The sequence below is a fragment of the Ylistrum balloti genome, unplaced genomic scaffold (genome assembly GCF_031769215.1).
Source record: "Ylistrum balloti isolate Yb309-2 unplaced genomic scaffold, AGI_CSIRO_Ybal_v1 Utg371114, whole genome shotgun sequence".
NCBI lineage: Eukaryota > Metazoa > Mollusca > Bivalvia > Pectinida > Pectinidae > Ylistrum > Ylistrum balloti.
Genome location: NW_026782612.1, coordinates 925,333 through 938,816, shown reverse-complemented (window position 1 = coordinate 938,816; position 13,484 = coordinate 925,333). Strand labels below are relative to the sequence as shown.

Genomic DNA, 13,484 nt, shown 5'->3' with positions numbered 1-13,484 from the left:
TAGTGTATAGTCTTCTATCTGTACACAGTAGTTAGTGTATAGTCTTCTATATGTACACAGTAGTTAGTGTACAGTCTTCTATCCGTACACAGTAGTTAGTGTACAGTCTTCTATCCGTACACAGTAGTTAGTGTATAGTCCTCTATCCGTACACAGTAGTTAGTGTATAGTCTTCTATCTGTACACAGTAGTTAGTGTACAGTCTTCTATCTGTACACAGTAGTTAGTGTATAGTCTTCTATATGTACACACTGTACACAGTAGTTAGTGTACTGTCTTCTATCCGTACACAGTAGTTAGTGTACTGTCTTCTATCTGTACACAGTAGTTAGTGTATAGTCTTCTATCCGTACACAGTAGTTAGTGTATAGTCTTCTATCTGTATACAGTAGTTAGTGTATAGTCTTCTATATGTACACACTGTACACAGTAGTTAGTGTACAGTCTTCTATCTGTACACAGTAGTTAGTGCACTGTCTTCTATCTGTATACAGTAGTTAGTGTATAGTCTTCTATCTGTATACAGTAGTTAGTGTATGGTCTTCTATCTGTATACAGTAGTAAGTGTATAGTCTTCTATCTGTATACAGTAGTTAGTGTATAGTCTTCTATTTGTACACAGTAGTTAGTGTATAGTCCTCTATCTGTACACAGTAGTTAGTGTACTGTCTTCTATCTGTACACAGTAGTTAGTGTATAGTCTTCTATCTGTACACAGTAGTTAGTGTATAGTCTTCTATCTGTACACAGTAGTTAGTGTACTGTCTTCTATCCGTACACAGTAGTTAGTGTATAGTCTTCTATCTGTATACAGTAGTTAGTGTATAGTCTTCTATCTGTACACAGTAGTTAGTGTATAGTCTTCTATCTGTACACAGTAGTTAGTGTACAGTCTTCTATCTGTACACAGTAGTTAGTGCACTGTCTTCTATCTGTATACAGTAGTTAGTGTATAGTCTTCTATATGTATACAGTAGTTAGTGTATGGTCTTCTATCTGTATACAGTAGTAAGTGTATAGTCTTCTATCTGTATACAGTAGTTAGTGTATAGTCTTCTATCTGTACACAGTAGTTAGTGTATAGTCCTCTATCTGTACACAGTAGTTAGTGTACTGTCTTCTATCTGTACACAGTAGTTAGTGTATAGTCTTCTATCTGTATACAGTAGTTAGTGTATAGTCTTCTATCTGTACACAGTAGTTAGTGTACTGTCTTCTATCCGTACACAGTAGTTAGTGTATAGTCTTCTATCTGTACACAGTAGTTAGTGTATAGTCTTCTATCTGTACACAGTAGTTAGTGTATAGTCTTCTATCTGTACACAGTAGTTAGTGTATAGTCTTCTATCTGTACACAGTAGTTAGTGTATAGTCTTCTATCTGTACACACTGTACACAGTAGTTAGTGTATAGTCTTCTATCTGTACACACTATACACAGTAGTTAGTGTACAGTCTTCTATCTGTACACAGTAGTTAGTGTATAGTCTTCTATCTGTACACAGTAGTTAGTGTATAGTCTTCTATCTGTACACAGTAGTTAGTGTATAGTCTTCTATCTGTACACAGTAGTTAGTGTATAGTCTTCTATCCGTACACAGTAGTTAGTGTATAGTCTTCTATCCGTACACAGTAGTTAGTGTATAGTCTTCTATCTGTACACAGTAGTTAGTGTATAGTCTTCTATCTGTACATCGGATAAAGCCCTCTTGTTATTTATTTCTTTTATGTGAAAACTCTTCCTTCCTGTTGGTTTTAAGCGGTGAAAAGTTCCCCCCCCCTTTTGTTGTTTACGAACCGTGTAGTGAAAACTCTCCCTGTTATTTACAGGCTATGTAGTGAAAACTCTACCCTGTTGTTTACAAGCTGTGCAGTGAAAACTCTCCCTGGTATTTACAATCTGTGCAGTGAAAGCTCTGCCCTGTTGTTTACAAGCATGTAGTGAAAACTCTCCCTGTTATTTACAAGCTGTGTAGTGAAAACTCTCCCCTGTTGTTTACAAACTGTGTGGTGAACACTCCCCCCTGTTGTTTACAAACTGTGTCGTGAAAACTCTCCCATCGTGTTGTTTACAAGCGTGTAGTGAAAACTCTCCCCTGTTGTTTACAAACTCTGTCATGAACACTCTCCCCTCTTGTTGTTTACAAGCGTGTAGTGAAAATTCTCCCTGTTATTTACAAGCTGTGTAGTGAAAACTATCCCCTGTTGTTTACAAACTCTGTCATGAACACTCCCCCCTCTTGTTGTTTACAAGCGTGTAGTGAAAACTCTCCCCTGTTGTTTACAAGTTGTGCAGTGAAAACTCTCCCCTGTTGTTTACCAACTGTGTCATGAAAACTCTCCCTGTTATTTACAAGCGTGTGGTGAAAACTCTCCCATCTTGTTGTTTACAAACTCTGTCATGAACACTCCCCCCTCTTGTTGTTTACAAGCGTGTAGTGAAAACTCTCCCCTGTTGTTTACAAGTTGTGCAGTGAAAACTCTCCCCTGTTGTTTACCAACTGTGTCATGAAAACTCTCCCTGTTATTTACAAGCGTGTGGTGAAAACTCTCCCATCTTGTTGTTTACAAACTGTGCAGTGAAAACTCTCCCTGGTATTTTCAAGCTGTGCAGTGAAATCTCTCCCCTGTTGTTTACAAGCGTGTAGTGAAAACTCTCCCTATTATTTACAAACTGTGTCATAAAAACTCTCCCCTGTTGTTTACAAGCTGTGTAGTGAAAACTATCCCCTGTTGTTTACAAACTCTGCCATGAACACTCTCCCTTCTTGTTGTTTACAAGCGTGTAGTGAAAATTGTCCCTGTTATTTACAAGCTGTGTAGTGAACACTCTCCCCTCTTGTTTACAAGCTGTGCAGTGAAAACTCTCCCTGGTATTTACAAGCTGTGTAGTGAAAACTCTCCCATCTTGTTGTTTACAAGCTGTGTAGTGAAAACTCTCCCATCTTGTTGTTTACAAGCTGTGCAGTGAACACTCTCCCCTCTTGTTTACAAGCTGGGTATTGAAAACACTCTCACGTCTTGTTATTTACGATCAGTGTCATTTTAGTCGGTTTAAAGCTCTGCCTGTCGATACTGTGTTTATAGATAATTTGCACTTCCATATAAACGCTGTCATAAAAAACACATTCCGTGTGAACACCTTACCTGTGTATCCTGTTTGTATCGAACTGTACGTGGTTCGTGACGAGGACGGAACAGTAACTTCACAAACAGGTAACATGTTTTATCTGGTATATCAAAAATAAGGAATACTTGATTATATCTGAATGAAAAAATTGATTTTCTCTATGAAATTATAAACGCTGTCTAATATTTTCTTTGATGGGTAAATCTTGAAAGAGTTTTCGACCTTCGTTAGAATAGGGCTATATTATGGTATACATGTAATATATATTATTATCATTATCACTTAATTAATCAGACTGGTATAATATCCATGCAGGCACTTTATACATATATTTGTAGATATGAATTAAACACGTCCTCATTGTGCCATTATTTTATAACATCTGATAATGTTAACTGGAGGTCGGTCTTGACTGAAGTAGAGTGCTTCAAGTCGAGCAGCGACCACTTACCGTGGTGTGTAGCTATCTCAATACGGCTCTCAGTCACTACCCCGGACGCTGCGTCTTCAGTCTACCTTACATGACTTTGCACAATGTGTTCACATTTCTTTCATTATATATGTATGTGTGAAAATTTATAGAAGTGATTATATGTCTTCAAGTTAGGTAAGTACATATTTATTTCGTCTTGTCTAAATTTACTTACAGTTATAAACATTTAACATACTATACAACAAGAACAACAATATCAGGTTTGGGTGTGGGGTGTGGTGGGGTGGGGGTGGGGGTGGGGATGGGGACGGGACGGGGAGGTGACAGTAGGAAAGGATCAAAATCTCACGGATTCATCAACAGTTTTACGTATATATGGACTGTTTAAAAAGAAGTATGCTTCATTTAAAAGCACTATTGACTTGAGTGCCTTATATGAAAGCATACCTGTAATCATCAGGTATGTATACCTGTATTAGTCTATCAGTGTACCCGATCTCGTTGGTGTAAACGCCGCTCGTTGAGGCATCAAGCCAAGCGCACACTGGCCGATGATTTATCAGCTATCGTCTTTCATTGGGAGTCCGCCACCGTGACCGACACAATGGCTGATGTACAGTGTTGTGTTACAGTTACACGTTTACATATCAATAACACAGTAAAATAAGGTTTGATGCTGTGATTTGCATATTTAATTCAGACGAACATCTGCCTTAAGATTACATTCCCGCAATATGCATTAACGCATGTAGATTTAAATAGACTGCACACATACGTAATGCATGTGTGTTCCACGTGTTGTATTGTTATAATAATCTAATAATGAAATATATATTTAATAGGAAGGCGTAAAGGAAAGCTGCCATGTCCCCATTGGGGCTACAGAATCCCTACCACCTGGCTCAAGGATAATACCCACTAGGGAGGCCTGTTACATGACTTGTTTCCACATATATACAATTGTACAAACATGTATTGACAAATCTAAACCTGTAAGTAGGTTTACTTAGATGCCATATAGAACAAACGTTCTTGTAAAAATCTGATATAAACAACAAACCTTAACATGTGTGTTTATACAACAAACTGTTGTTTACATATCTGTTACACTGCACAAACTGTTTATCACATACAACAAACTGTTGTTTATGTATCTGTCACACTACAGAAGCTGTTTATCACATACAGCAAACTGTTGTTTATGTATCTGTCACACTACAGAAACTGTTTATCACATACAACAAACTGTTGTTTACATATCTGTCACGCTACAGAAACTGTTTATCACATACAACAAACTGTTGTTTATGTATCTGTCACACTACAGAAGCTGTTTATCACATACAACAAACTGTTGTTAATGTATTTGTCACACTACAGATACTGTTTATCACATTCCACAAACTGTTGTTTACATATCTGTCACACTGCAGAAGCTGTTTATCACATACAACACACTGTTGTTTATGTATTTGTCACACTACAGAAACTGTTTATCACATACAACAAACTGTTGTTTACATATCTGTCACGCTACAGAAACTGTTTATCACATACAACAAACTGTTGTTTCCATATCTGTCATATTACAGAAGCTGTTTATCACATACAACAAACTGTTGTTTATGTATTTGTCACACTACAGAATCTGCTTATCACATACAACAAACTGTTGTTAACATATCTGTCACACTACAGAAACTGTTTATCACATACAACAAACTGTTGTTTTAAATATCTGTCACGCTACAGAAACTGTTTATCACATACAACAAACTGTTGTTTATGTATTTGTCACACTACAGAAACTGTTTATCACATACAACAAACTTTTGTTGATGTATTTCTCACACTACAGAATCTGTTTATCACATACAACAAACTGTTGTTTATGTATTTGTCACACTACAGAATCTGTTTATCACATACAACAAACTGTTGTTTATGTATTTGTCACACTACAGAAACTGTTTATCACATACAACAAACTGTTGTTTACATTTCTGTCACACTACAGAAACTGTTTATCACATACAACAAACTGTTGTTTACATTTCTGTCACACTACAGAAACTGTTTATCACATACAACAAACTGTTGTTTATGTATTTGTCACACTACAGATACTGTTTATCACATACAACAAACTGTTGTTTACATTTCTGTCACACTACAGAAACTGTTTATCACATACAACAAACTGTTGTTTATGTATTTGTCACACTACAGATACTGTTTATCACATACAACAAACTGTTGTTTACATATCTGTCACACTACAGATACTGTTTATCACATACAACAAACTGTTGTTTATGTATTTGTCACACTACAGAAACTGTTTATCACATACAACAAACTGTTATTTACATATCTGTCACACTACAGAAACTGTTTATCACATACAACAAACTATTGTTTATGTATTTGTCACACTACAGAAACTGTTTATCACATACAACAAACTGTTGTTTATGTATTTGTCACACTACAGAAACTGTTTATCACATACAACAAACTGTTGTTTATGTATTTGTCACACTACAGATACTGTTTATCACATACAACAAACTGTTGTTTATGTATTTGTCACACTACAGAAACTGTTTATCACATACAGCAAACTGTTGTTTATGTATTTGTCACACTACAGAATCTGTTTATCACATATAACAAACTGTTGTTTATATATCTGTCACGCTACAGAAACTGTTTATCACATACAACAAACTGTTGTTAACATATCTGTCACACTACAGAAACTGTTTATCACATACAACAAACTGTTGTTTACATATCTGTCACACTACAGAAACTGTTTATCACTTACAACAAACTGTTGTTTACATATCTGTCACACTACAGAAACTGTTTATCACTTACAACAAACTGTTGTTTACATATCTGTCACACTACAGAAACTGTTTATCACATACAACAAACTGTTGTTTATGTATTTGTCACACTACAGAAACTGTTTATCACATACAACAAACTGTTGTTTATGTATTTGTCACACTACAGAAACTGTTTATCACATACAGCAAACTGTTGTTTATGTATTTGTCACACTACAGAATCTGTTTATCACATATAACAAACTGTTGTTTACATATCTGTCACACTACAGAAACTGTTTATCACATACAACAAACTGTTGTTTTAAATATCTGTCACGCTACAGAAACTGTTTATCACATACAACAAACTGTTGTTTATGTATTTGTCACACTACAGAAACTGTTTATCACATACAACAAACTGTTGTTGATGTATTTCTCACACTACAGAATCTGTTTATCACATACAACAAACTGTTGTTTATGTATTTGTCACACTACAGAATCTGTTTATCACATACAACAAACTGTTGTTTATGTATTTGTCACACTACAGAAACTGTTTATCACATACAACAAACTGTTGTTTACATATCTGTCACACTACAGATACTGTTTATCATATACAACAAACTGTTGTTTACATTTCTGTCACACTACAGAAACTGTTTATCACATACAACAAACTGTTATTTACATATCTGTCACACTACAGAAACTGTTTATCACATACAACAAACTATTGTTTATGTATTTGTCACACTACAGAAACTGTTTATCACATACAACAAACTGTTATTTACATATCTGTCACACTACAGAAACTGTTTATCACATACAACAAACTATTGTTTATGTATTTGTCACACTACAGAAACTGTTTATCACATACAACAAACTGTTGTTTATGTATTTGTCACACTACAGAATCTGTTTAACACATACAACAAACTGTTGTTTATGTATTTGTCACACTACAGAATCTGTTTATCACATATAACAAACTGTTGTTTACATATCTGTCACGCTACAGAAACTGTTTATCACATACAACAAACTGTTGTTTACATATCTGTCACACTACAGAAACTGTTTATCACATACAACAAACTGTTGTTTACATATCTGTCACACTACAGAAACTGTTTATCACATACAACAAACTGTTGTTTACATATCTGTCACACTACAGAAACTGTTTATCACAGACAACAAACTGTTGTTTACATATCTGTCACACTACGGAAGCTGTTTATCACATACAACAAACTGTTGTTTATGTATTTGTCACACTACAGAAACTGTTTATCACATACAACAAACTGTTGTTTAATTTGTCACACTACAGAAACTGTTTTTATCACACTACAGAAACTGTTTATCACATACAACAAACTGTTGTTTACATATCTGTCACACTACAGAAACTGTTTATCACATACAACAAACTGTTGTTTACATATCTGTCACACTACAGAAACTGTTTATCACATACAACAAACTGTTGTTTACATATCTGTCACACTACAGAAACTGTTTATCACATACAGCAAACTGTTGTTTACATATCTGTCACGCTACAGAAACTGTTTATCACATACAACAAACTGTTGTTTACATATCTGTCACACTACAGATACTGTTTATCACATACAACACACTGTTGTTTACATATCTGTCACACTACAGAAACTGTTTATCACATACAACAAACTGTTGTTTACATATCTGTCACACTACATAAGCTGTTTATCACATACAACAAACTGTTGTTTATGTATTTGTCACACTACAGATACTGTTTATCACATACAACAAACTGTTGTTTATGTATTTGTCACACTACAGAAACTGTTTATCATTACATTCCTCAAACTGTTACATATCTGCCATTTACTTTAAACATTGTTCACAGATCTTTCACATGCTGTTGTAAACATAATTATTTGTGAACATATCTGTTGAATATAACAAACAGTTGTTTTCTACAATGATCTATTGTACAAAATATTTTAATTGTTGGTAACATTTCCCCACGTTACACATGTTTTAATTATAATCAAACACTTAATCTTTCTGTAATTAAAATAACACATCTTACATTTTGATGACCTTACATGGTGCGTGTCATTCACAACGAATTCTATTTTTGTACTGTTTGTACAATTCCTGTGTATACATTATAGGTATTGTATAATTAACTATTGTGTTATCGGAAAATGTAGCCGATTGATGGATGTACAATAGAAAATGTTACATTTATGCGGAGACACAGCTAGACATTCCTTTTCATCTTTTCATGTTCCCATTCAAGGTAGGTCTTGCCACCAGCAGAATGTAAATTAAAGAATCACTGATTTAAGTTACACGCAAACCAAAGAAAAAGTTCAAAGAGATTCTGACCTTGCATGTTTTTGTTTCGTGGTTGACATTTGACATGTAAATGTCGATTAAATTTAAGGTAACACATGTTTCACAAAGGATAAATAGGACAGGGGCATAGGGACCACAGACGTCTATTGTACACCTCCATATATAACATCGGTCATACAAGGACAATGTACTTGTCTCATACTTAACATTGATCAATCTCCATACACCATTGTAACGCTCTGTTTTGATTTTGTCGGTCAACATTAAAAGTCGTATTTAGAGCATTCACATGTATTCATCATCAAAAGAAAATATTGAAATGATAGATATGCTGTTTTCTTACCGGCCATCAACGAAAAACAAAGACAAAATTTTAAAAAAGTATAGCTATTTCATGACTGTCATCACACACACACACACGCACGAACACGCACACACACACACACACACACACACACACACACACACACACACACACACACACACACACACACACACACACACACACACACACAATGTTACATATATAAAGTTTCGTTCATAATGTTTGTATTTACTTTTGTTGTAGGTACGATGGAACATGAAGCGCCTCCATGATAAAAATACAAGCGTCATTTTCACCCTGATTAACCTGTGGATTGTAATCGTGTCATGTAATGCCTGTTCACCCGTATGCGACTGTGTTGGGGACTACTTTGTATATTGTGATCGCCGCGAACTAACTTCCGGTCATTTGTTCGACCTCATAAATGACCTTCCTGTCAAGGCTAGTTATATCGATTTCAGCCATAATGTTATTAAAGAGCTGACCAATACCATATTCTGTCGCCATACTGCCCTTACAAGTATCAGCCTTGATCATAATATTATTAGCGACATAGATGGAAATACATTTCACCCGCTTCTGCGACTGCGCAAACTTTACCTACAGCACAATCAGTTACCTCATTTGAAACCAGGCCTTTTCTCCCACCTGACACAACTACAGAATCTCCATATTAATAACAACTATATCCGACACATCCGTGATGGTAGTTTCGCGCGTCTAGTAAATCTAAGGGAGCTTCGTCTAAACAGAAATTATCTATACAATGTGACGTCAGAAGCCTTTGCTGGTCTGACCAATTTACATACACTCGATCTTTCCAACAACAATATTCATAAAATCAGTGACTTTTCATTTGCTTCGTTGTTTCGTCTTCGCAAGCTGTTCCTCAAAGCCAACAGGGTTAGTATTCTAGCGTCAAATTCCTTCTGGAATCTTACTTCACTGCGTGAATTAGACCTAGGTCACAATAGAATTGTATCAATTCATCCAAAATATTTGGATCCGTTCAGACAGCACATCCGAATCCTCAGACTTCCATCGAACAGACTTGTCACCCTCCATGGTGATGTTTTTACAGACATGGCGTCGCTAAAAGTTTTGGATTTAAGTTATAATAGACTTAAGACTATAGAAGAGAATGTGTTCTGGCATCTAGACCTTAACGAACTGTATTTGGAAGGCAATTCAATAGAGATCGTGAGGAGAGAAATGTTTCTTCATACTCTGTCACTTAAACATGTAGACCTAAGCCATAACATGATCACAAATATCAGTCCCGGAGCTTGGGCTGGTCTAGGACAATCTCTTCTCTTCCTCAATTTAACAGGTAACCGACTGGTCGATCTCTCGAGGAGTATGATGCAGGGCATGACAGCATTGCGCAATCTTTGTTTGGCAAACAATAAAATTCTGACAATTGATCCGAATTTCTTGTCAGAACTAACAAATCTACAAACGTTAGATCTACGTGCTAACAGGCTTCGCTCATTGGTGGCAAGCGATTTCATTGGACTTTCTGTGGTACCGAGATTACATCTAGAATACAACCCTCTAATTCAATTCTCAGGATTTATGTTCAACGGCGAAGTTCATGTTAGTCTGAGTGCGTCCGTTACATCTAAGGACGACAGGACAATCAATATAACATGGCCGTTTAAGGAAGGTAATCAGCTCTACTGGTCAGTGTCAGTAAAAAACTTAAATCGAACAGAGATAGATAATGATAACACATTCTATCTTCAAGCCTACCTGACTAACGCAATGATACCCGGGTTATCTCCCCTTACACATTATTACATCTGTGTCAGACCAGTGTTTGTTGATGAAAGCGTTATTGTGAACCAGATCGCTTATGTGACAACATTGGATACGGATGAATTGATCCCACCTACCACTTTACGTGATGACGTACAAATTTCGAGGTCTAGTCAGTGTCGCCCTCTACTATGGAATGTGGTAAACCTTCTATTATTTACAGTCATACTGAAGTTTTCCTTAGTCCCATTATCTAACGGAATCGTATTTGACGATTAAGATTACATCACATATTTCTAAAGGACAATTGTGGAGTAATTGAACTGAAACAAAACCAACGACATCGTCCTAAATATGTGTTTAAATTAAAGTTTTAATTATTAAAATATGGCAAAACATATTAGAACATTTTTTATTTTAGTCTTAAACATGAATCTGTAATATTTGAGCATGTTTTGAATTCTTTATCTATTTTCTACATAACTAAAGGATTTTCCAACTACAGGGCTCTTTCATGTGCAATAGTATTATCTGGTCAGAGTATGTCGATAAAGATGTTGAAACACAAAGCTACAAAATGATATAGTTATGTCATGTGAACATGTTATTTGATGATTTTGTGTTAAAGTATGTTCGTCAATTTCATTAAATATTTTGGATGCAATGACTACATGTTGTGATGTTAAAGCTGATTGTCAAAATCAAGCCGAAATGTTTCTCTTGTGGAATCATAAAACATTACCATACTCCTTTAAAACTAAAACTTAAGGCACAAAACAAATGAAATTCAACTATATGCATAAATGAAATTTTAGAAAAAAATCTTAGTTTATCATAAGATGTTTGTTGGGGTTTGTTTTATGTACAAAAAAGTAAGGCTGTAAAATTCACTAATCAGATGTCTAGAAAATATAACTTTAAAGGGCGGCCAAGTTGAAATATCATTTGACCTTCAGACTGTCGACAGGCAGTATAAAAGTGCTACAGGGTTGAATAAGTACGACATACATCTATACAATATCTATAACTGATTGAGGAATCTTATTTCCAACTTGCATCGACGAAGTTGACAAAACCGGCGAACTATTCAGTAACCGTAAAACCATTAATTTTTACAGGGGATGTTTTACATTATTATTGTTGTACGAATATATTTATTAACCTATATTGATCCACGAAACCACATGGCTACAAAATAGAATATTTTTTGAAAACCACGAAAAATTGAGTACCACGAAAACGTATAATCAACTTTTGCAGGCCCTGGGGTGTTTATTATTGATTTTAAAATTTCTTATTTCCCAATCACGTCACTAATACAGGGAAAAACAATATCAGAAAAACGTTTGAACAGAATTATCGCAATTATGACATCATCAAAAAATATCAATGTTTTGTAAACATTTTCTGTACAACTAAGCACGGTTTCCAAGTTGTTTGATAAATACAGCAATAATGATTATTGTATAATTTTAATATGTCTGCCTTATTGTCTCCTTGATGTATTTTTGGTGGAAATGTTCCCTCGAGAACATTGGTAATGTTAGAACGACGATCACCAATTTATCCCAACTGGATGTCAGTATTTATAATGTTGTTCAAGAAATAAGATATGAAGCTGGTCAAATTCCAATAGTTGGAATCCTAACAATGTTCGGCTACTTCAAGCCTAAATGATTTTTATAAGTGGTTTGAAGATGATGTTACAAACAATCTTAAACTAAATTTACTCCAAGTACGAAATGCTAAGAAATGACGGATATCAACATTTTGGACTATATAGAAATATCGTATGGCATTCTTCCTTGCATTGAAACATCTAAGTCATCTAAAGGAGCTAAATTTGCACCAATATTAATAAAATATTCCAAAAGAAACAGTTTTTTTTAATCAACATTTAGACCATGGTTTACATAAGATCGTTTCAAAAGTCTCCAGGTGTCTTTCAGAGAAGGCGGATCATACCCATGCACAGCTATACTTTTTCGGAGTAGTTTACGGTGTGTGTGGATAGGAAAAACATAGACTGTGGGTATGTTTACAGGTTGCACATGCAGTTTATACGCTAAAATTGCTATATAGCAGTCGTCAAATATGAATTTCTTGGTGTATTGTGAGGCAAAATGTAAGTCTACGACCAAGTTCATGGTCATGATCATGAACCCGCCGGATGGCATGGGTGGATATCTATTGTAGGGATATTCCTGAGGGGAAACGTACCATTTATCTCCCTTCCTTCTTTGAGGAGCATGTTCGTTTATATAGCCACCGAAAAATGTATGGCCTGTTACTTTATGTTTCAAAAAAGTGTTTAGTGTTTTTATGGAAACTAACATATCGTCATCAACAAATACTACAAACTTAGAACGGTTACAGTGTTTCACGGTCCAGTGAATTGCTCCTACAGTCTTAAGTGTGTTATTATAGTAATTGTCGAGAAAAGAAATCCGGACAATGTCTTTGTATCTATTACTTTCCTTTTCAATGGCTGACAAATCCGTCTTGTTATCAGAACTACCAACAAAGAACATCCTAACAAAGTTATATTTCTTTTGCAGATGTGAATGTGCCCATGTGTCTCTGATTGCAGCTCTGTGTTTAGAATTGACTACAGCAGATTTGATAA

At 35.2% G+C, this 13,484-nt stretch overlaps 1 protein-coding gene across 1 annotated transcript; it reads left to right on the top strand.

Moving 5' to 3' along the window:
- The first annotated feature begins 9,355 nt into the window (after positions 1 to 9,355).
- Positions 9,356 to 11,137, top strand: LOC132560795 (insulin-like growth factor-binding protein complex acid labile subunit). Its single transcript, XM_060225471.1, has one exon. It carries the CDS (start codon positions 9,356 to 9,358, stop codon positions 11,135 to 11,137), a length of 1,782 nt encoding a protein of 593 aa, XP_060081454.1.
- The last annotated feature ends 2,347 nt before the right edge of the window (positions 11,138 to 13,484 follow it).